This window comes from Berghia stephanieae, chromosome 2, assembly GCF_034508935.2.
Source record: "Berghia stephanieae isolate SIO BIC M18660-M18661 chromosome 2, UCSD_Bste_1.3, whole genome shotgun sequence".
Taxonomy (NCBI): domain Eukaryota; kingdom Metazoa; phylum Mollusca; class Gastropoda; order Nudibranchia; family Aeolidiidae; genus Berghia; species Berghia stephanieae.
In genome coordinates this window covers 54,587,704-54,610,203 of record NC_088361.1, presented here as the reverse complement: position 1 = coordinate 54,610,203, position 22,500 = coordinate 54,587,704, and the positions used below count along the sequence as shown (strand labels likewise).

The window sequence follows — 22,500 nt, the reverse complement described above, 5'->3', positions numbered from 1 at the left end:
TCTGGGATTCGGACACCGATGAGGATTGAACCTGGGACTACGAGAGTGAGCTCAGAATGTACTTTTTTTTCAAAACCTACCGAAATTGTCAAAAGCTATTGGAAGTGGGCACCATTGGGCAATGAACCAGGACTGAGGGAAGTGCACACCGGTTGGGAGTGAACCTGGGACTGTGAGAAGAGGATATCAGTGGAAATGAACCTGGGACTATGGAAGATGGATACCGGTGGGAATTGAAGCCGGACTATGGGAGTTGGGTACCAGACGAGAATGAAGCAATTACTTTTTTACGAAACCCGCCAAAACCCGTCGAAAAACCATAGACTTAGGTTTACTCCCCAATAGTGTACACTTCCCTGAGTCTCGGGTTCACTTCCCCACTGTTGCCTACTTTCTTTCCATTACTTTGTCGGATATTGTCGGGTTTCGTAAAAAAAGCAATTGCTTTTTTTTTTTTCGAAACCCAGTCCCAGGTTCACTCCCCACTGCTGCCTACTTCCCATAACTTTGTCGGGTTTCGGCGTGTTTCGTAAAAAAAGAAACACCCCTAAAAATACCACGTGTATTCAGTAAATAGATGTCAATTGTAGTCTAATATTTAGTATCTATTTAAATTATTATTATTATTATTATTATCATCATCATCATCATCATCATCATCATCATCATCATCATCATCATCATCATCATCATCATCATCATCATCATCATTATTATTATTATTATTATCATTATTATTATTATTATTATTATTATTATTATTATTATTATTATTATTATTATTATTATTATTATTATTATTATTATTATTATTATTATTATTATAAAACGTAAATTTTAATATAATACGACAATTAATTCACGGAAGTACATCGCTCAATTAAAAATGGCAGAAAGTCTGGCCACATATTTATAATGAATCGGGTTTGTCTTAGATGACAAAACAAACAAACAAACAAACAAACAACAACAACAACAAATGAGACAGACAGAAAAAAGCAAGAATTTAAAAAGTAATAAACAATAGAAGAGCACTTCAATGAAAAACAACAACGAGATTATAGCACATAAAAGATATTCGTAATAAATCGATAACTGATTAAATTATTCCAACTACTTGATTAAAAAAAAATAATAATCATAATCATAATAATGATGACGATTACAACAACAACAATATAATAATAATAATAATAATAATAATAATAATAATAATAATAATAATAATAATAATAATAATAATAATAATAATAATAATAATAATAATAATAATAATAATAATAATAATAATAATAATAGTAAGTAAGTAAGTAAGTAGAAATAATAATAATAATAGTAAGTAAGTAAGTAAGTAAGTAGAAATAATAATAATAATAATAATAATAATAATAATAATAATAATAATAATAATAATAATAATAATAATAATAATAATAATAATAATAATAATAGAACAATAGTATAATATCAACATTAAAGTATATTACAAGCAAATAAAATTATTAAAACAATAGTTTTAAAAATATCAATAGACAGAAGGAATTTAAAAAATATTGGGGAAAAAAAGTTATCCCTCTCGAACCTAAAGCTCAGAGTCAAACAGCTTATATCCAACAAGCCATGGTGTCACTGAACATTTAGTGACATTTATCATTTAATCATGTCTATTTAGACATTTAAAAATGTATTTGAATGCCACTCTTACTTTGATATTTTGAACTATGTTAATTGCACAATAGCAGAAATTAAAAAATTACGATCAAAATAGTTTTACAACTTTGAATCGGGCTGTCAGTTACTGCACGTGTTCAATCTGGAAGTAGGTCAGCAGTTTATTTACATTCAACAGAGATTGTCGCACTTATCACTCTCTCTATAAAAAAAAAGAGTTCCTTGTGGATACTGAATAGTGGCAAAGCACTATTCAGTATCAGATACTGAATAACCACTTCGATTCTGAAAATGTTCATGTAGATTAGAAACAGTTTTGAAAGAAAGTGTACGTTACAACAATTTAAAAAACCATATCTTTTTTTTTCATAATCGAGACGTCGTGGTTCATAGTTTTTATTCTTATTTATTTATTGAAACGCCATTTTCTTTTTGATTGAACATTTTAATTAACTTAAAAAATGTAATCTGGGACATTAAAAACACAAAAGCAGCAAATTTCAAAGACACAATATCTAATAATAGCTAAACTAGGTCAATAGTGTAGCCTTTGGTGCCTTGTCACAGTGATAAAAGATTGATGAGCATTGGTATGGTATAAAGTACAGAAAAACAATTATACGTAATTCATTGTGTGTGTGTGTGTGTGTGTGTTTGTGTGTGTGTGTGTGTGTGTGTGCAAGGGAGGCAAATATACAGCTTTAACTTTTTCATGTTCCTAATATAAAAAGAGATAATATTCCCTAAGATCGGTGGACAATCAGAGTTTTGATGTTAGTGCAGATGGTGATTGCAATGATGATAGTGAGGAGAGCGTGGAGACTGTGATGATGATGATGATGATGATGATGATGATGATGATGATGATGAGGATGAGGAGGAGGAGGAGGAGGCGTAGGATGATGATGATGATGAGGAGGAGGCAGAGGGGGAGGAGGAGGAGGAGGAGGAAAATGGTGATGATGATGATGATGATGATGATGATGATGATGATGATGATGATGATGATGATGATGATGATGATGTCGACGATGGTGATGACACTAACCTTCCATTGGCACCATCTGCATTCATATGCCGACGTAAGGGACGTTCCGTGTTATGTTCAAAGACACATTGAGAGTGAGGCAAATTGAATGCCTTCCCCGAATGCCCACTCACCAGTGTCTTTGACAGGAACGTGGCCCCTTCTGGACAGTCAAGGCCTGGGAGTAGACCGGACGCCTGGGATTGAAGATTAAATAAATATTCATACAACAATGTTATAACAAGGATAATAAATTATCATGTCTTGCTGGAACGGATGCCAAAAGGGAATGTTCTGTTCAAATGATGAGAAATATGAAGTAAAATTTAAACACGTTATTAAAGTATATCAATGGACATTTTCCCACTGATAATATTTGATCTTAACCTAGTGTCATATCTTTGACTACAAATTTAGTTTTCAGGATTATTGAACCACCACCCCCCCCCCCCTCACACACACACACACACACACACACACATGATACCCGTTATTAGAGTTGGTGACATATTATGTTTATTGTATTTTACGCGCGCGCGCGTGTGTGTGTGTGTGTGTGTGTGCGTAAATTATGTTTTTGCTTGTGTGTGTGCTAGTGCCGCGCTGAAGACCGGTCTGGACCGGCGGTCCCACGGTCTTTTAGCTGTGAACCGGAGACCGGTCCCATAGGGGAAGACCGGCGGCGGTCCTCACTTCTTATCACCTTTCAACTAGTGCGGGGCGGTCCTTGGCAAGCTTAAGGACCACGACGGTCCTACGGTCTCGCGCCATAGCCTACTACTTCCCCAGCGATTCGTTGCTTTGGTTGCCTATCTTCCACCAATCACCACCCATCCCACTTAATTAATCGCACCCACCCCCCTTTGCCATACACTAAACGACACAGACGACCATACAGGCAGACGACCACCAACCTCCACTCCGCAAACCGCCCTTTCGTGTGTGAGATGGGGGGAACAGGAGGCGCACGCCTTGGACGATTTCTCGGATTTGCTACTTGCTAGGTATGCATCCGAACAATGCATATTTGATGAATTGGCCCGCGTGATGTATGCGTGATGGTACCATACGGGGTAAATTTCAAAATTTACTACACCATAATGATCGCAATGACAATGATCTATGGTGAAGGCATGACCCCTCTTCTCTAATGGGTTATTGTTTGAAATGTATGTGACTACTAAAGATGTGTGTGTTTGTGTGTGTGTGTGTGTGTGTGTGTCGAACCTAGCAAGTAGCAAATCCGATTTTTTGTTTTCTTTTGTCCATCTGTTGTCACCACTCCTTTCTATCGCTGTGTTGTCATTTAAAATAATACAATAATATTAAAATTTCGTTTGGTGTTTTTACTAATCAAATAATATGAGTTTCATTAGTTTCTTCCTTCCAAAAAACCCAGTTATAACGTCTGAATTTTTAAAAAGTCCAATAGAATATTTGGGGACCCCGATAGCTCAGTTGATAGAGCACTCTCTTTATACGCAAAGGGCCAGAGATCGATCCCGGGTGCAGTCGATTTTTTTCTGAATCCCTATCTACTCAGCAATGAATGGGTAGCTGAGTTTGTTAGATCTGGCGAAAAGTCACCATCGACCCCTCTTATTACCTCATCCACCCCCTCTTATTATAACTTCACGTCTCTCTCTTACTCTTCAATGCTCGCTGCCCTCTAATGTGTGTGTGGGGGGGGGGGGAGGGGGGGGGAGGAGTTGCGTGTGTGTATCAACGCCACGAACAACTCGATCAACGCCTTGGGCGATGCCATTATCTCCGTTAATGGGGATAAATTTCAAATTTTATTAAATTATCGAAGTAACAATGAAGTACGGTGAGCAAATAAAGAAGGCATCACCCCTCTTCTCTAATTAGGTTACAATTTGAAATGAGTGTGACTACTCCGTGTGTTTTACTCCTGTAGACCACGGTTTTCATCGTGTAGCGGTCTTTAACGGTTCAAGAATGAACGATCCCACGGTCTCAAAGGTCAAACCGGTTCGAAATTCCAACAGTCTCTCAGGAATGTTCAATGTCGAAAAGGACCGGTCCTAGGACCGGTCCTTGCGGTCTTCATTTCCCAAGGACCGTAGGACCGTGGTCCTTAAGCTTGCCAAGGACCGCCCCGCACTAGTGTGTGCATGTGTATGTGTGTGTTAGCGCGTGTGTGGATGTGTGTGTATGTCGAAAAAATGAAGGAAGTTCGTATATTTGTATTTGTGCGGTTGTGCATGTAAAATCTCTTTGCAATGGTTTTTTTTGCGCAGTTAGTCATCAAAAATCTCTAATACAAATCTAGTAACTTTGATAGAATTACTTGTAGATTTTTTTCATGAATTATTTCCCTTTTATTATAGACCTGGTTTCTATTATTGGGAATCACTGTCTGGGTGCAGGTCACTCATGAGGACGAATGAGTCCTGAAAAAAATCTTTAATAGAGTTTTCCTTTTGTATGCGTGATGGTACCATAATCACGCCAGTCAGCTTTCTCTGCTCATGTCGTGTTAAGATTATTATTAATCTAATATATTTGAAACAGGGGTTTTATTTTTCATAAACGAAATTTGTATACAGCTCCACCATAAGGTTAAAATTTCTCAAAGGGAAATGTCTTTTCAAGTTAATTGACAGCTTAATAGGAGAAGAGAAAATTGTCACCTTGTTCCCGAGGCCAAAAGCGCTGTCAGACAGGTGCGCAAAAAATGACATCGGGTTTGCGCCAGCGTATATTACTCCCACATCCTGTAAACTGATTTCATAAGCAATCCTTTCATCTCCCCATCTCACATCCCATAGTTGAGGTCCTGATTCTGTCGTCAGCCGTATGTTAAAGCTCCACAGAAGATAGTTGACATGTTGATCTTTGATGCTGAGAAATAAAATTGTTACAACAGATTGATTAAAGCGAGAAAATTATCCATTAGATTAAAGAACACAGTATCCGTATTCAAATTGGGTTCAATAGTCTGATGTCACGTCGCCCAGCAACGGCGAGCAGCGTGGTTCTAAACAAAGAAAATTGGTACTTTTTATTCTTCATGCTGGCTAGAACTTTTCATATGTCATGTGATAATAATGTATAAAAGTCAAAACATGATCAGATTTATAATGTTTTTCTCATCTGGATACACTTTTATGCTCGTCGGAGAAGTATTTCATAAGGGCGTCCGCCATTGTTCCGATAGTTTAGAGTCAGTTACTGTTATTTGCGTCATTACGAGGGAAGTGACGCCATGACTGTTGAAGCCAATTCATCAAATATGCATTGTTCGGAGTTTATTTTTATTTTATTTTTTTTTTATTTTTATTTTTTTATTTTGGAAAAGAGGAGGGGGGATTATCAAAGGGTAGATAGAGTAATAGAAAATAGACTTTACTGGGAGAAGATAAAGCTTTTGTAATGTTTGACAGCGACATCTAGACTACAATTTAAAATAAGACGAGGATTTAAAATCAACTTCCACTAGTCTTAATATAGTATTCTTGAACTCTGACGTTTAGAATTTAAAACAAATTCCCAAGACTCCTTGGAATTATGAACGAGTTTGAAATTATTTTGATTTTATCTATTTATTCAAATGACAAGTTGCATACTTTAGTACATACTTTAGTACAGCAGCTCAAAATGACCAGGAACTTCCATCAGACTCAATGATGAACAAAACATGTATAATGATTCCTACCTATATCGTTTTCCATCCGGTTCATATGATTTCGGTCCAGCTTTTGGATCTTTTGGGAAAACAGTGCCTCTCAAGTTGATCGTGCCCGGGACAGATGATTGGCCAGCCTCTGGTTCGGGGAATGTCATCCTAGTTTTTTTCACCGTCCCCGAGTTGTAGGCCCGGATGAGTTCTGCTGAACTCTTGAAGTTTTGACCCCCGTAGAATATGCCTGTGACTGTGAAAACTTTACCATCTGGGAATAAATAAAAGGCAATAAAAAGCTTTAGATCCATGAGCATATCATGATGGACTTTTTTGTTTGTTTTATTTTTATTTTGTTTTATTTTGTTGTTTATTTTATGTTTTGGCTTTACTCTGCGGTTTGGGCTATATATCGGTCTTATCGCGATGGGACGCCTAGGACATTTTAAAATTGAATTTTATTTATTCTCTTCTTCAAAATTTTCTTTTGGGCATTTTTCCATCTATATTTATTCATTTTTATGTTCGAGTAATTTGCTTTTGAATATTGGAAATTATTATCATCATCTTTATCATTAACACCATCGACATCATCATCATCATCATCATCATCGTCATCATCATCACTGTCAACATATCATCAACGTGGTCATCGACATCATGGTCATCATAATCATCATCATCATCATCATTATCATCATCATCATTGGTTTAGAACGAGAAGAGAGAGAGCATGGAACATTTTCCATTACTTCAAACCAGAAACTATTAATTCTTCTGTAATCCACATTGTATAAGGGCATTCTCCTATTGCTCTTTCGCTTCCATCTCCCCATTTTTCTCTATTATTACCGTTATCGTTATTACCTGAACAATTATTACTATGTTTTTATGTTTTGTTTTAAAGGGTTTTATGGCGTTTGCAACGCATTTAGATCATATCAGCGCCATTAAAAAGGAAGAAAATCAGATAGTCAAAGCATTCCATCCAGATTTACAATTAAAAAGACTTACTGGAAAAGAAAGACAAAGGGGACTGGTTGAAATAGGAAACAGATGTAGATTCCAAGAGCACACTATCAGTGTACTCAGTTTGAGATCACCTAAAAGTCTCATCCAGACACCTGCACAAGATTCCACTAAGAGGTATACACTCAAATATTTACAAATCACATGTTAATAATTAAAAATAACATTACATAACAGAGAGATGATTTACGAGGACAAAAAATACCATCTCCAAAACTATAACTATACATTCGACTGTCTCCCTCCTAGCCAAGGACTCCTGCCAGGATCAGGACAAACTAAGTAATCGCATTCTAAGACAAAGACAGAAAGCAATTGGAAAACAGATATAAGGGGATAGAGTTCAAAAGTTTATTTTTAGACACAGCAAGCACCTCCTTGCCCACTATGGGAGGTCGGAAATATCACTATGACACTATCCACTAAACGTGCTCAAATCGCGTTACAAGGGGTCCCTGGCCAACAGCAACATTTAATTAACATTTAGGACTGAACATGACGCCTGTTAGGTGATATTACAATTTTTTCGGGCATAGACAACGCTGTTAACGGCCAGGTACTCATTTTACGCCTGAGTACGGTGAGAGAATGTGAGTAAAGAGCCTTCTCCAAGAACTCAACTATGCGCCGAGCGAGGCTCGAATCCAGGACCTTCCGATCCTAAAGCGAGTGTCAAACCACTATAGATAGTATGCAGATGACGTCACTCAGGCCTTTGTTGTTGTTTTTGCCATCCGCGTTTGTAAGTTGTTCTCACTAAACTGTATTAACATGACTATAAAAGTTCATGGTTACACAGAGTTTGTGTGTTGGTCCGTTATACTTCCGGATGGCAATGTTGTGAACTCCTTGGCCAAGCGCATTCTATCTATACCACATATCCGCACAGAGCACAACAACACGAGCAGACCCGCCACCATTGTCAACACAAGCATCGAACTCACAGGGTAACATTTCCTTGGTAATGAAAATCAGGTCAAGCGGATTGATGGTAACAAACTCCGTGGCGTAGTAGGCAGTAATGGTGATGACGACGTTATCATTGTAGGCTGAGCTAGTCATTTGAGGCAAGAGAGCGATACATTTGTTCTTACAGTTATAAAAGTCGCTCACTCCGTAACTCTCGGAGACAATCCTTTTTAGGTCGGGGCTGTTGGCAAATTCTTTAAATATGACGCTGTAAGCATCGTTCACACCGTAGTCGGGGGAAAATCTAAGTAGAAACGAAAGTAATGGAATAACAAATTATCGTAGTATACAATCTCTCTCTCTCTCTCTCTCTCTCTCTCTCTCTCTCTCTCTCTCTCTCTCTCTCTCTCTGTATATATATATATATATATATATATATATATATATATATATATACATATATATATATATATATACATATATATATATATATATAATATCTTTCTCTCTTTCTTTCTCTCTTTCTTTATTTCTTTCTTTCTTCCCCCCCCCCCCCCCTCCCTACTTTATGATTCTTAAAGTCCAGTTTTGTACTGCCCGAGGTGTTATAATGTAATAAATTGCTTCTTTCATATATAATTACCGCATAATTACAAGCACAAAATAGAAATCAGTGTACAAAAGATAAGAATAATATTCCTTGTACATCTTGTAATATGTAACTCAAAATGAACTACAGTATATAAGATATTTTGAAATCGGTCAAAAGGAATGTGCAAGAACTTATTCTGTGCAATATATGTTAATTTATTTTTATATATTCATTTATCTTTGTGTTTATCTATTCATTTATTTATGCATTCATTCTTTCATGTGTGTATTCTCATTCATTAATTTGTTAAGTACTAAGTCTGGCGTTCCACGCTATCATTTCATCGCTGCCCAGTACTTACTTGTAAGGAATATTGCTATCTTTCCTTCGTGGATTTTCCTTATGGTACGTTGGATTAGGCAAAGGCCCAATCACTAATTCTTTTACAACGGGAGGCCTTGAATACTTGCAGACAATCATAGCATCAGCCTCGCGAGGTGGTTTTGGAGCGTAGCTGTCCAAATACAGAAGAGCTTCAGTCTTATTGGGCGTGTGAAGTTCAAGAATCTTCAGGAAGCAACTGCTGGATCTCTTCTGAACTTTAACCTTTGGATGAAACAGATTAAAAAAGAAAAAAAAACATTACCAATAATAAGGTATAGCACCCCAATGATACTTTGGTTGCCTCCATGCCGACGTATTTGTAGGTATGATGACCCTAGTGCCATGGGCTCGTTGTTATAATAGAAATATTCCAAAACCAACGCAAAATATTGTCCATTACAACAATGTCAAATCAAGTCCATAATTTTGTTCGGCTATCAGACCTGAAAATATGTGCACGCCGCTCTATGCAATATTAGATCCCACATATTATTGTCGGAGGAGGGGGTAGATTTGTGTTTCGATTTATCGCCCAGATAAAATTGAACAGTTTACTCTGTTTTTCTTCTCTCTCTCTCTCTCTCTCTCTCTCTCTCTCTCTCTCTCTCTCTCTCTCTCTCTCTCTCTCTCTCCCCTCTCTCTCTCTCTCTCTCTCTCTCTCTCTCTCTCTCTCTCTCTCTCTCTCTCTCTCTCTTCTTTTTTAATTTTTCTTCTCTTCTCTTCTCTTTATTTTTTTTTTGTTTTGTTATATTCTTTGTTGTTCTTGTTCATTTGTTTTTATTCTGGGGGGTTTCATTTGTTTTGTTTTGTTTTGCTGATTGGGTTTCTTAAAAATTGTGTTTGTGTGTGTGCGTGTGTGTGTGCGTGTGTGTGTGTGTGTTTGTGTGTGTGTGTGCGTGTGTGTGTGCGTGTGTGCGTGTGTGTGTTTGTGTGTATGTGTGTGCGTGTGTGTGCGTGTGTGTGTGTGTTTAAAAAGTTATTGAGATACGCTGCTAGACTTCTGAAGGTAATTGGAAAGAATATAAAAATGTTTATTATTTCGAACTTTAAAACCTCTTCAGCACACAATAGATCAATTCCGTATCAAACTCCGGGCACTGAAAACAAATCTCTATGTAGTCTAGAAACTAAACAACATGTCATTAATTCAAAAAATGATCAATCTTATAGCATAAAGGACATGGGTATTCATTATTGATTGTTTTAGTCAATAATGTGTTGTTTTATGTTGTTGCTATTGTTGTTGTTGTTGTTGCTATTGCTGCTGTTTATGTTGTAATTATTATCGTTGTTGTTGCTGTTGCCGTTGTAGGGATTTGGTACAGCAATTGAGCACTCAAATCGTATAAAAAGGGTCTAGATCTAATGCGAACACAGTGTGACATGTTTTGGTCTTTCTATCTACCTAGCATGGGATGGGGACTTTGGTCTGATTTAGATCATACGAGTTGTCTTTGCCTATCCAAAATTAGCGAGATCCTGTCAGTATATTTTTCACGCCTCAGAACATTGCAAGGAAATTTGTCGGCAAATTGTAATTTTAAATATCTGAGCCAAATGTTGTGCATTTTTATTTTTTTGGTGGGTTTACCTACTTAGCATAGGGTGTACGCTATGGATCTCCATATTGTACGGTCTTTGGCTACTACCTTGGCATCCTCCCACCCCTCACATGACATTTTGACACTTTTCAATTCCAAATTTAGCATTCTTCGCAATGTTGTTGGCGGGCGTTCTCTTCGGATTTGGGTTTGGGTTTAAGAAAATTACAGTCTTCTGTTTGAAGATGTATCTTTACATGAAAGTAGTTAAGTATGTTAAATTTATTTTTGACATTGAGCTTTGAATTTGTGAAGTCTAAAATTTCCATCTTTTAACCTACATTGTTTAGATTTTCTAATATACAATTCTGACTGATTATAGTTCAGCTTTAACCTAATGATGGAGAGCAAAACACTCGTGGAAGTACGTTGATTTTATAACTATATTTATCCCTTTCTTATCGACAAACAACCAAGAAAATGCAACACATATATTCAATCAAGAACTAAAAATAAATGTTACAAATATTGTAAACAACTCACGATGTCGTAAACAATACCAGCGACAACTTGATATTGAACTAGACAATTTAACGAGCAACAACAAAATACCAAACGAAGGTATGGTCACGTGTACGACATGCAATAATTAATACTGCAATTCAAGGCTCCGGACAACCACAACCAAACGACAAGGCCGTACGTATGACACCATCATAGCTCAATTATCTAACCAACAAAAAGATTTGGGAATAAGGATACAAAACTCAAAAAAGGAAGAAGAAAGACAGAAACTAAAATGCCAACGAAATATTTGTAAATGCAACAACAATCAAGCAATGTACAAAGCTGTAAGACTATTAAACCAAAGACCACTTGAAAACTCAACGATAGAGGACGACACGGGCAAATTAATTATTTACCCCAATTATTTTTCCAGTGTGCTTTTTTAATTTCATAAAACAAAATTTCAAGACAACAAAACGCCACACGTCAGCTCATTTGAGGGAGATCACGACCATTATTTAAATCTATCAACACCAAGAGAAGTAAGAAATGCTTTTCAAAGTCTTAATAACAACAGAGCGTCGGGCGAAGATGGGGTGTGAGCAGAACTACTAAAAATATGGACCACCCTATTAAATGAATATATAGCGGACATATTTAATCAAACGTTCGAACATCACAAACACCTGGATATTAATAAGGGGGAGCTGCTATCAATGCAATAGGCCAGGAAAACCGAAAGGATCTCCAAAGAATTGGAGACCAACTACGCTGCCTAATACAATTAGAAAATCGCTCTTCTGGATCACATTGAATAGAATTAGACCGTTTGTTGAAAATGATCTGTCACATAGTCAAAGCGGATTCAGGACGGAGAGAAGTACTGCAGGTGTAGTTTGGACCTACAAATGGCTTGCTGCCAAAACCCTGTCAGAAAAAAAAATAGAAACGGGAATAATATAACTGGAATAGATATGTCTGCCACCTCTTTACCGTTCAATCGCCAATCATTAGATTATTAAAGGAATAGTTCTGGAAGATGAAGTTAGATGAATCCAATTCCTTTTAAGTTAAACATGGATAACGACCAAAATAATCGGTGCCTCAGAGGATAAATCATTCCTTGGCAACATCGGTACACCACGAAGAGACTGTTTGAGTTATTTATCATTTACCTAGAAAATGCTTTAAAAGATGTGCGTAAATCCGTACCTTCAGCCCAATCACGTTTTGAAAGTGAACTCCCCATGGAAATTGCATATGCAGACGACATTGACTTTATTGGCCTCAAACAAGTCAGTGTAAAAGACATTCAAAAAGCTTTAGAAAAACACCAGCCGTAAGGTCATACTGAAAAAACAGATGTAATATTACTGTCAAGGAAGAAAGATGAATGGAGAGCCACGAAAAAGTAGGATCACTAATAGGCGACAATGAAGACTTAGAAAGAAGACAAAGTTTATCGCGACGGTTGTACTAAATAAATTATTACATATATGGATTAGAAAAGATAATATAAGAATAAACACTAAAATCAAATTATACACAACCCTTGTAAAATCCGTGCTTATATATTATTATTGCGGAACACTGGCACTGATCGGAACCAAAGAGCAAAGAATAAACAGAATCCATTGAAAACAACTTAAAAGAGTCCCCACGCCAATTCACACTGTCTTGAATAGAGACCTAAAACGTCTCCAAAATAACGAAGAATAAAATTAAAGGAAGATCTTATGAAATTAACATCCACAACAAAAGACCGTGAACTGTGGAAAGAATAGAAATAGATTATTAGAGAGGCAGCTGAGGCGTTCTGATCGGACGATTAAGAAGCGAAAGGCCTTATGTCAGTCATGTAAGTCATTTATCCCTTTTTTTAAAGTTATTGTGATTCATTTTCCTGGTCCACCACATAAACGCCAATCTCAATTGCCTCAGACTACATATATATTTGCAGGTTGGAAAATGGAGAATGACAATGAGCTTGTTTTAACATTATTGTACAGGTAGTACGTGTTGCATTGGTTTGAGGCTGGTTTCATTTCAACAATGAGAACAAAACATTTTGGGTTATCAAACTTGTAAATAAGCACATGTTGACCTCAAAACTCATTTGGACTAAGAAACCGTTGTCTTGTTTACAATTGTCATTAAAATTGAGAGGAGTGTTACAAAACAAATATTTTCTGACAACAATATTTCTTCCTTTTTTTTTTTGACACTGCCTCATTCAGTTACTCGAAGGAAATTAATTTAAGGTAAGTGATAGCTTTGCTATTTTGTAAGGATAGGTAAAATTAGAAATAAAGGATCTGATGATACCCTTTGCATGAGATGTCTTCTCGATCCCCAAGCTTTTGCATTCGTGCTATCGAGAGATTTTGATTTATATTATTAAACAAAGGTGAATATTAACAACTTCGTTTTTTTAAAGTACACAGCAAAGAGAATTCCGAGCTAAATATCTTCTTCAAATTAAGATAAAATCATCAATTCCCAAAACAATGATAAAAAAAATACAGAAGTTAGAATGTCAATGCACCTTGTATAAATTGTGGAAGTTAAAAGTACCAGTCTTCCCAGATTTTTAAATAAAGCTCTTGTACACGTATATTGTATAATATAATATTGTGTTACAGCTCTGAATCTCATTTGATTATTCAGGATTATTTTTCCCCAACGTTTTTATTCCAACATCTTCAAGTACATCATTATTTACTTGCACACTTACATTGAGCGTTGGTTCCGTTAGCAGATAATCGACTGCTGCCTTCATCTCTTCTATTGTGAGGTCAGCAAAGATATTTTGATATTCCTTGCTCAAATCGTCACGCTTTGTTAATTCTCTATCCCCCTCTGTCCTGTCATTGTTTTCATCCGCAACACCACATAGTGGAATATTTACAGTCGACGTGGCACAAGAAGAATTCTTCCCTTGATGCTGTTGAGAATTTTGTTGTCGCTGCTGTACCTGAGAACTATCTTTATCCTTTTCAATATTATGCCCACTGCTAATATTTTGAGTAGTCTCATTGGATCTGGATGTCAATGATGAAAATGAAGAAGAAGATGATGGCAAAGATGTTGATGGCACTGATGTTGGCGAAGATTGCGAAGACGATTGTGATTGTAATGGTGTGCACTGTTTGTCTGTGACAGGATCGCCAGAATTATTCCATTCACTTTTGGTGTTTTTGCTAAGCAGCACAACGATAAACAGGATAACGTTTAAGAGAAACGAGAGCAGTAGAGCCCCTTTGATCAACCAGGCTGTCGTCACTCTCTTATGGTTTTTGATTTTCTGGAAATATAGAAAAAATAATTTTGTCTTTATTTTGTATTGATGTCTTTTTTATCCAATTTTAAAAAATTGATTAACACACTTTCAAGTACAAAACATAGCAAATGAATGTCAATTCGTCAAGGAAAAGGTTGTAATAAAGGCAGAATTTAGTTAAGAGGACTCATCAGTCAATCGAAAATTACGATAATAATCATACATATTTGGATTGAGACTTATTTGGCATGAGGGTAAACCTCAAAATTGGATCAGTCGTCCAGATGCTTTCGCTGTATTTCAGAATTTTAAAACATTGCATTTATATCTATGATAAACACATTGTTATTTTTTTTTTTTTTTTTTTTTTTTGGTAATTTCTTGATGATGGAACAACGTTTTTTTAAGACATAGAAGACCAGATATTCAAGTAACGTAGAGCAATTTTCGAGTTGGATCAACGTACTCTAAAAGTAACACTACCAACAACCATGAGCCAAGGAGACGGAATGGAAATTGTTGGTGACATTTGAAAAACCAAACGCGAAAAAATATGATTTTTTTTCTAGAGTCTTCCTCCCTTTTAGACACGTCTCATCAAAATAATAATAATTTACAACTAAAATGAATAGACTAACTGGTTTATGTTGTTTTGTTTTGTTCGCTTTGTTGGGTTTTTTAAAATGAAGGTATGAGTTCTTTAGCCAACCTGTTTCAGTAGAAATCCGTTTCGCTGTGAGGAAGGACCGTTGAGCATTTTGTAGACATTCTCCTCCTCCTCATCGTCTGAGTCATTGAGGAGTGCTGCTATTGACTCCTCCTCCTCGGCCATTCTATTGTGATGACGATGACAGTGGGGCTAACCTGTGAACAAAGTCAGACAAGAAACGGGTGCCTGTTTGAGTGCTAATTCTGAAAGATTGACGAAAGAGGTATCAATTGATTTTATCTCATGTCTTAATACGAACTAAAAAACAAAACAAACAAAAACTCGAGCTATCATATAGGGGAATATCAACTCTGACTGAAACGTGTGTTCAAGGCGTCTGAATAGGGGTCACAAATCAACAGCAACAATTGTCATGTTGGACGAAAGACCACGCCTGTAAGAGGCTAATACATTTTTTTTTCGATGGGACCGTGACTTCGCTGTTAACAGTCAGGTACCCATTTTACATCCGAGCATTATGAGAGAATGTGAGTAAAGAGTAAAGAGAATAAAATATATACTAAATTAGGGTGATGCGAGAGAAGAAGAACGTGTGTTTGTTTGTTTGTGTGTGTGTGTGTGTGTGTGTGTTTGTGTATGTAAGTGTGTGAAGGAGTGAGTGAGTGAGTGAAATACACACACACACACTGAGAGAGAGAGAGAGAGAGAGAAAGAGAGAGAGAGAGAGAGAGAGAAAGAGAGAGAGAGAGAGAGAGAGATAAAGAGAGAGAGAGAGAGATGTTTGTTTTTGTTTTTAAGGGTTTTACGGCGCTTGCAACACATTTAGGTTATATCAGCGCCAGTAAAAAGGAAGAAAATGGGATAGTAAAAAGTTATAGAATTACAATAAAAGCACCCAAGAAAAAGTAAGACATAGGGGAACTGGGAACAAATAGGGATCAGATGTAGATTCCAAGAGCAGACCACCAATGCACTTAGTTTGAGATCACCTAAAAGTCTCATCCAGACACAAGCACAGGTCCCATCTAAGAGGAATACACTCAAATGTTTACCAATCATTTAATATAATATGTAAACTCAACATAATACAATGCATAACAGAGAGATGATTTACAAAGAAAAAAATATCATCTCCCAAAACTATAACTATACATTCGACTGTTTCCCTCCCAGCCAAGGAGCTCCGGCAAGGATCAGGACAAAACTAAGTAATCTCATTCCAAGACAATGACAGGAAACAATTGGGAAACGGGTATGGGGGGATAGAAGACACAGCATGTACCTCCCTGCCCACTATGGGAGGTCAGGATCCCCACCCAGAGAGAGAGAGAGAGAGAGAGAGAGAGAGAGAGAGAGAGAGAGAGAGAGAATTTGGGAGGTATGAGAGATTTTTTTATGTGTTTAGTTTGTTAAAGCTTTTTGTTGGTTTACTTCTATGTCATGGTATCTCTTTTTATTATTCATTTGCTTAATTATTTTCAAAAATTCATTAGTCTATGGCAATACTCAATATAAATTTCCAGAAGTGGAGAAATAAGGTTCATCTTATCTTATCTTATCTTATCTTATCTTATCTTATCTTATCTTATCTTATCTTATCTTATCTTTCCAATGTGTCAACTTTACAAGCCCCGCGGCAGGACTGAAACCAGGAATCTACATGTCCTAAGCGAGTGTCATAATACAAGACCGCACCACCGACCATAGTCATAATATTACACACGGCCTTTTATAAAACTGTTTTTGAACGTTACATAATTTTATATTCCAACCATTTTTGACATTAACCAGAAATCTGCCGTACTCTGGGAAAACGTGTATTTAAAAATCTGGCCATAAAATTCGTCCTTTAATTATTGATTGATTTAGATGACCTTCATCTTGGCAAGAACTCTCACACCTGGACTGATAATTGAAGAATTAGTTTTCTGGCCAAATTTTTAAATACGAGAATACAGCACGATAGTTTTCCTTTTGACTGTGTGGTTTTGTCCTCTTATTACCATTTGTAAAGCGCTTTGAGCACGTTTAGTGGATATTGCGCAATATAAAAAGCTCGAGTTTATTATTGATAAATTTTTGAAAAGTGTAATATGAATAAGATGTAATTTATATAATGATGTCGCCCATGGCTCAGCGGCACCTGTCGTGCGGTATTGTCGAGCAATATTGAGCTTGGTCAGTGATTGAATTGATGACAATGCTAATAGACTATGATCCTTGCGTTCTGTCCTTGTGTAGAGCCTTTTTTTTACTTCCACTTTACTATTATAGTAGATCAAGTTAAAGGAAAGAATAACTCGTCTAGTTTCCGGGGGGGGGGGGGGGGGGGGATACGGTGCTGATGGTGGTTGTGGTGGTTGTGGTAGTGTTATTGATGACAATGATGATGATGATGATGATGATGATGATGATGATAAATAAATAAATATAAATACATTTTCCTTTATTCATCCCCTAGGGGAAATTTGTATTTGGGTCTATTCCAAGGAAAAACTGAAATAACCCACCCAGGCGTCATCTGCAGTGCAGCGCCGCAAATGAGCTAGTGCGAAGTGATTTGCTTGGGTGGATAGTCGAACTTGGTACCTTTCGGGTACGAAGCAAAGACCGTACCGCTGAGCCACGCTGCCCCCATGATGATGATGATGATGATGATGATGATGATGATGATGATGATGATGATGACGACGACGATGATGATGATTGTGGTGGTGGTGGTGATGGTGGTGGAGGTGGTGGTGAAAGAAGAGAAGGAGGAAAGGAGGAGGAGGAAAAGTAGAGGATATTACTAAGTTTCATACTCTTTACATCTGTGACGAATGATTTTCTTTCACTGCGTGATTTCTTTATCATTCGTCAGCGTCTCATTCAAAACCACTTCAAATTTAGTGGACAACAACAATAATTGCAAGGGGAAATTAGCACCTCGAGTTAAAACATTCAGAACATGGACAGTTTTATTCTGCAGTTAAGCTAATGTAAACATACACTCTTCAAAACCATTGTATAACGGAACGCGAGACCTGACCACTCACTTTCCGCGTAAGGCTTATTCACCTTTTCAAATTGTCTGCCCATTGTATGCATATCTCCTGCTAATTACCCTTTCCAAACAAGACTCCAGCAATTATTAATATTGATTTGTTTCCTATTTTGTTCAGTGTATCGTCTAGGTCTTTGTAACCTAGACGATACACTGAACAAAAAAGGAAACAAATCAATATTAATAATTGCTGGAGATTTTAATGCCAAAGTAGGAAAACGTCTCGACAGTGACACACTATGTTTAGGATCATACTCAAAAGGAAAACGTAACGATAACGGAGAAAAATTAGTCCAGTTCTGTGAACAGAGAAAACTTTTCATAACAAACAGTGCTTTCAACCACCCATCAAGACACCAGACAACATGGGTAGGACAAAGGAAAGACCAAACCCAAGACAAAATGATAACAATACACAACCAAATAGACTATATCATATGTCGACACCGCCATAAACACTACTCAACCAACTCGCGATCATACGGTGGTACACTGCTAACATCCGATCACAAACTTGTAAAAACGAATTTCAACATAAATGTGTACAGACAACGAAGACAGAAAGGTAAAACGGCAGTCAAAATAAACACGGCAAAAATAGTAAATGAGCGAGAATGTCGCATTCATTACCAATATGAACTTAACTCAAGTCTATGGAAAATAAAGCAAAACAGCAATCCAAACAATGAATGGAAAGAGACGCAAGCGGCAATGAAATATGCGGGGGAAGAAAGTGCAGGCTCTATTAATACAACTAAGAACAAACCAAATCGAACGCCTAACATCGCTATTAACGATCTATCGCGGCAACAAAAAGAACTTAGGATCAGGATACAAAACACGAAAGACTCGGAAGAAATAATAAACCTGAAAACGGAACGAAACAAAATACTGCATTCAATTCGATCACTTACAATAAAACACAGAAACGAGGAATTAGACAAAAAAGTGGAAGACATAGAAAAGTCCAAAAATAACGCATCGTCTATGTTCAAAGCGACGAAATCTCTGAACCGAAAACCATTCGAGAACCCAAAACTACAGGATAAATTTGGCAAACAGACAACAAATCCCAACGATATCCTTGACATTGTAACTGACCACTTCCAGCAGAAATTTCACAAACAAGTCTCACAAATATCGCCCTTCTCAGGAAACCCTAGAGACCTAAACAACCGCATCACAACAACTGAAGTTAGAAATAGCATAAAGTGCCTAAACAATAACAGATCCCCAGGCGAAGATGAAATTCCCGCTGAATTGCTGAAATGCGGTACCCTCTCCCTGGATCTGAGCATTGCAAACATAATGAACAAAACATTCTCAACACACAAAGACTGGGACATAAACAGCGGTGTCCTAATTACAATACAAAAACCAGGAAAAACGAAAGGACCCGTAAACAACCTGCGCCCAATAACATTACTGAATACCATAAGAAAAACACTGTCAACTATTGTCCTCAACAGAATTAGACCGAAAATAGAAAAATATCTATCACATAGCCAAAGCGGGTTTCGCCAAGACCGAAGCACATCGGACGTTGTATGGACACATAAATGGTTGGCAGCAAAGGCACTCAAAGAAAACATATCCATAACAATAACCGGAATCGATATGTCCGCAGCCTTTGATACGATCGACAGAGGAAAACTTTTGGAGATATTAACAGAAATAGTAGACGAAGACGAGCTCCGAATAATCCGATTTCTCCTCAGCAACACAAAGATACAACCAAGGATATACGGGGCCACAAAACAGACGCAGTTCGAAAGTAACATCGGGACCCCCCAAGGAGATAGTCTGAGCCCGATTCTGTTCACAATATACTTAGAACACGCTCTGAAAGAAGTTCGAAAAGTCATTCCAAAACCAACGACTCATATTGAGAATGCAATCCCTAGAGAAATCGCCTATGCAGATGATGTCGATTTTATTGGATCAACACCAGCAAATATAGACATCATACAAAATACCCTCATGAAATATAACCTCCAAGTCAATGCCAATAAAACCGAATTTACAACAATATCGAGGAACAAAGAGGAATGGAAAAGAACAAAGAAAGTCGGCTCACTAATTGGAGACACCGAGGATGTACAAAGAAGAAAACAGCTATCAAACGCCGCACTCAGTAAACTCACCAATGTATGGATTAGAGGTGACAAAATAAAGAGAAAAACCAAACTGAAACTGTACCATGCTCTTGTAAAACCGGTACTTCTGTATAACTGCGGCACTTGGGCGTTGAAAAATCCGAAGAAGAACATCTGGATGCCTTCCATCGCACACAGCTAAGAAGGGTACTGGACATCAAATACCCCAAAAAGATCTCAAATGAATCACTCTATAAGATCACAAAAGAAAGACCAATCTCCCTTGACATTTTACAACAACGATGGCAACTTTTCGGTCACATACTACGCAGGGACAAAAACATACCAGCAAACCAAGCCATGTCGGGATACTTCCAAAAACACGGGAACCTTTTCAGAGGAAGACCGATCACAACACTCCCTGTGATCCTAAACAAAAACCTCACAACACTTGGACAAAGCATTAGTCTCATAACGGCAGGGGACCTTGAAAATCTGAGAACCCTAGCAGAGGACCGGCAATATTGGAGACACCTCACACAGGAAATACTGGAAACAGCTAAGGCGACCCGATCTTTCGGTCGAGACGCGAAAGGCATCTAAGTCAAGTAAGTCAAACAAGACTCCAACGTGCATATGCCCTGAGGTTCTCGTCTCGTTCAAGAGTAGCTTAAATTGCAATCAATAGTCGAGCTCTTCGTTATCTCTTCCCGCTAAAGTTGCTAATCAAAAGCATCTGAATATCATTGGATATCTAAATAGGAACATTCTTTCTGATTGGCTATCCCCATAATTCCTTGGCGTGCCCTTACTTTACAAAACCAAATTCATCTCTGAATTGAATCACACACACGCTAAGAATCCCAAGAAAGAAGAACCATCCCTCCAATTTCAAACTTGTAAAAGTTTAACTTCTCTCGGTTGAAGGTAAAATTAATTATTGGTTAACATTCAAAGTGGAACGAGACATTACTGTGAATTCAATGCTTAATCTACCATTGCTATTATCATTTGTGTATATTTTATTTGTGCTCTAATCTAGGGCTGTTCGTAAGTTGAAATACTTGTACAAAATATATCTATATGTAATTTATACTATAGTTAACATTTGTTTATGATCTATGCTATTATTTATATTCAATATGTATATTGCATGATGTCTGTACTCTACCGCAAATACCGGCCACACATCATAATAATCACAATTATAATTAATAAAAATAAATAAATTATAAAATATAAGGGACACAAACCTGTTAAATTCTAATCGTGTAAGATAGCTCAACTGTCAGTTGATGTTTGATACAAATGCAATAACTGTAACCATTATCATAGAGTTATTGCTTCTCCTTGCCTTTGGTCGGCAAATAAAAGCTATTATGATGTGTCGCTCAAGGACGACCCGGTGGCGAAGGACAAACTAGATTGGCTCTAAGACCTTTTTGTTTTAACTCTTAATTGAAGGTCCGTGGCTAGCACCCATCCTTGCCTCGCACCCAGTCCGTGCCCAATCCCTGCCTCCCAGTACTTGCTTAGCACCCAATCCCTGATGTCAGTCATCGCCGACACCAGAACCTTCCTGTCAGCCCATAACTACAACACACTGTTGTGAAGTCAAGTAAACCCTGGAACCAGGAGCCAAACCTTGAACTAGCTGATACTGCCTCGTCATTTGATCAATCAAGCAAGCAGACTGGATTGAAGATAAGCCAACCGGGCTTATACCATTTTCAAATGTATTTTCAACGGACACAAATGATTAAAAATAAATAAATCAATCAATCATAAATAAATCAATAAATAAATCAATCAATAGATAAATAAATAATAGATTAAATCCACTCAATTAGAGCTATTCTTCCTGAGATTAAATGAATACAGGGATAACAATTAAATTGTCAAATATATATATATCACCCATAATTTTCATTCTACCTTCCACTTAATCTCTATCTTTTCCTGTAACGATCTAATTAACCTTTATGTATAGAATTGTTATTATTGTATTGGGCGTTACTACTGTCTTGACTCACTTGTTATTAATACAATTAAGTTATAAGGGACCCTAAGGCTATTCTTAATCACCCCTCAATTAAACCTGAGCC

The 22,500-nt window shown here is 37.1% G+C and overlaps 1 protein-coding gene across 5 annotated transcripts in view; it reads right to left on the bottom strand.

Annotated features, from left to right (window-relative positions):
- Positions 1-22,500, bottom strand: part of LOC144965168 (putative amine oxidase [copper-containing]) — a 66,149-nt gene that overhangs the window by 18,301 nt on the left and 25,348 nt on the right. For all 5 annotated transcript variants that reach the window (XM_078900211.1, XM_078900212.1, XM_078900213.1 and 2 more), the window contains 7 exons: positions 15,293-15,447; positions 14,038-14,607; positions 9,233-9,477; positions 8,315-8,583; positions 6,378-6,612; positions 5,353-5,563; positions 2,720-2,895 (listed from right to left, as the gene is read on the bottom strand). In XM_078900211.1, coding sequence (XP_078756337.1) covers positions 2,720-2,895; positions 5,353-5,563; positions 6,378-6,612; positions 8,315-8,583; positions 9,233-9,477; positions 14,038-14,607; positions 15,293-15,415 — 1,829 coding nt within the window. In that variant the 5' untranslated portion in view covers positions 15,416-15,447. The remainder of the gene's footprint in view (positions 1-2,719; positions 2,896-5,352; positions 5,564-6,377; positions 6,613-8,314; positions 8,584-9,232; positions 9,478-14,037; positions 14,608-15,292; positions 15,448-22,500) is intronic.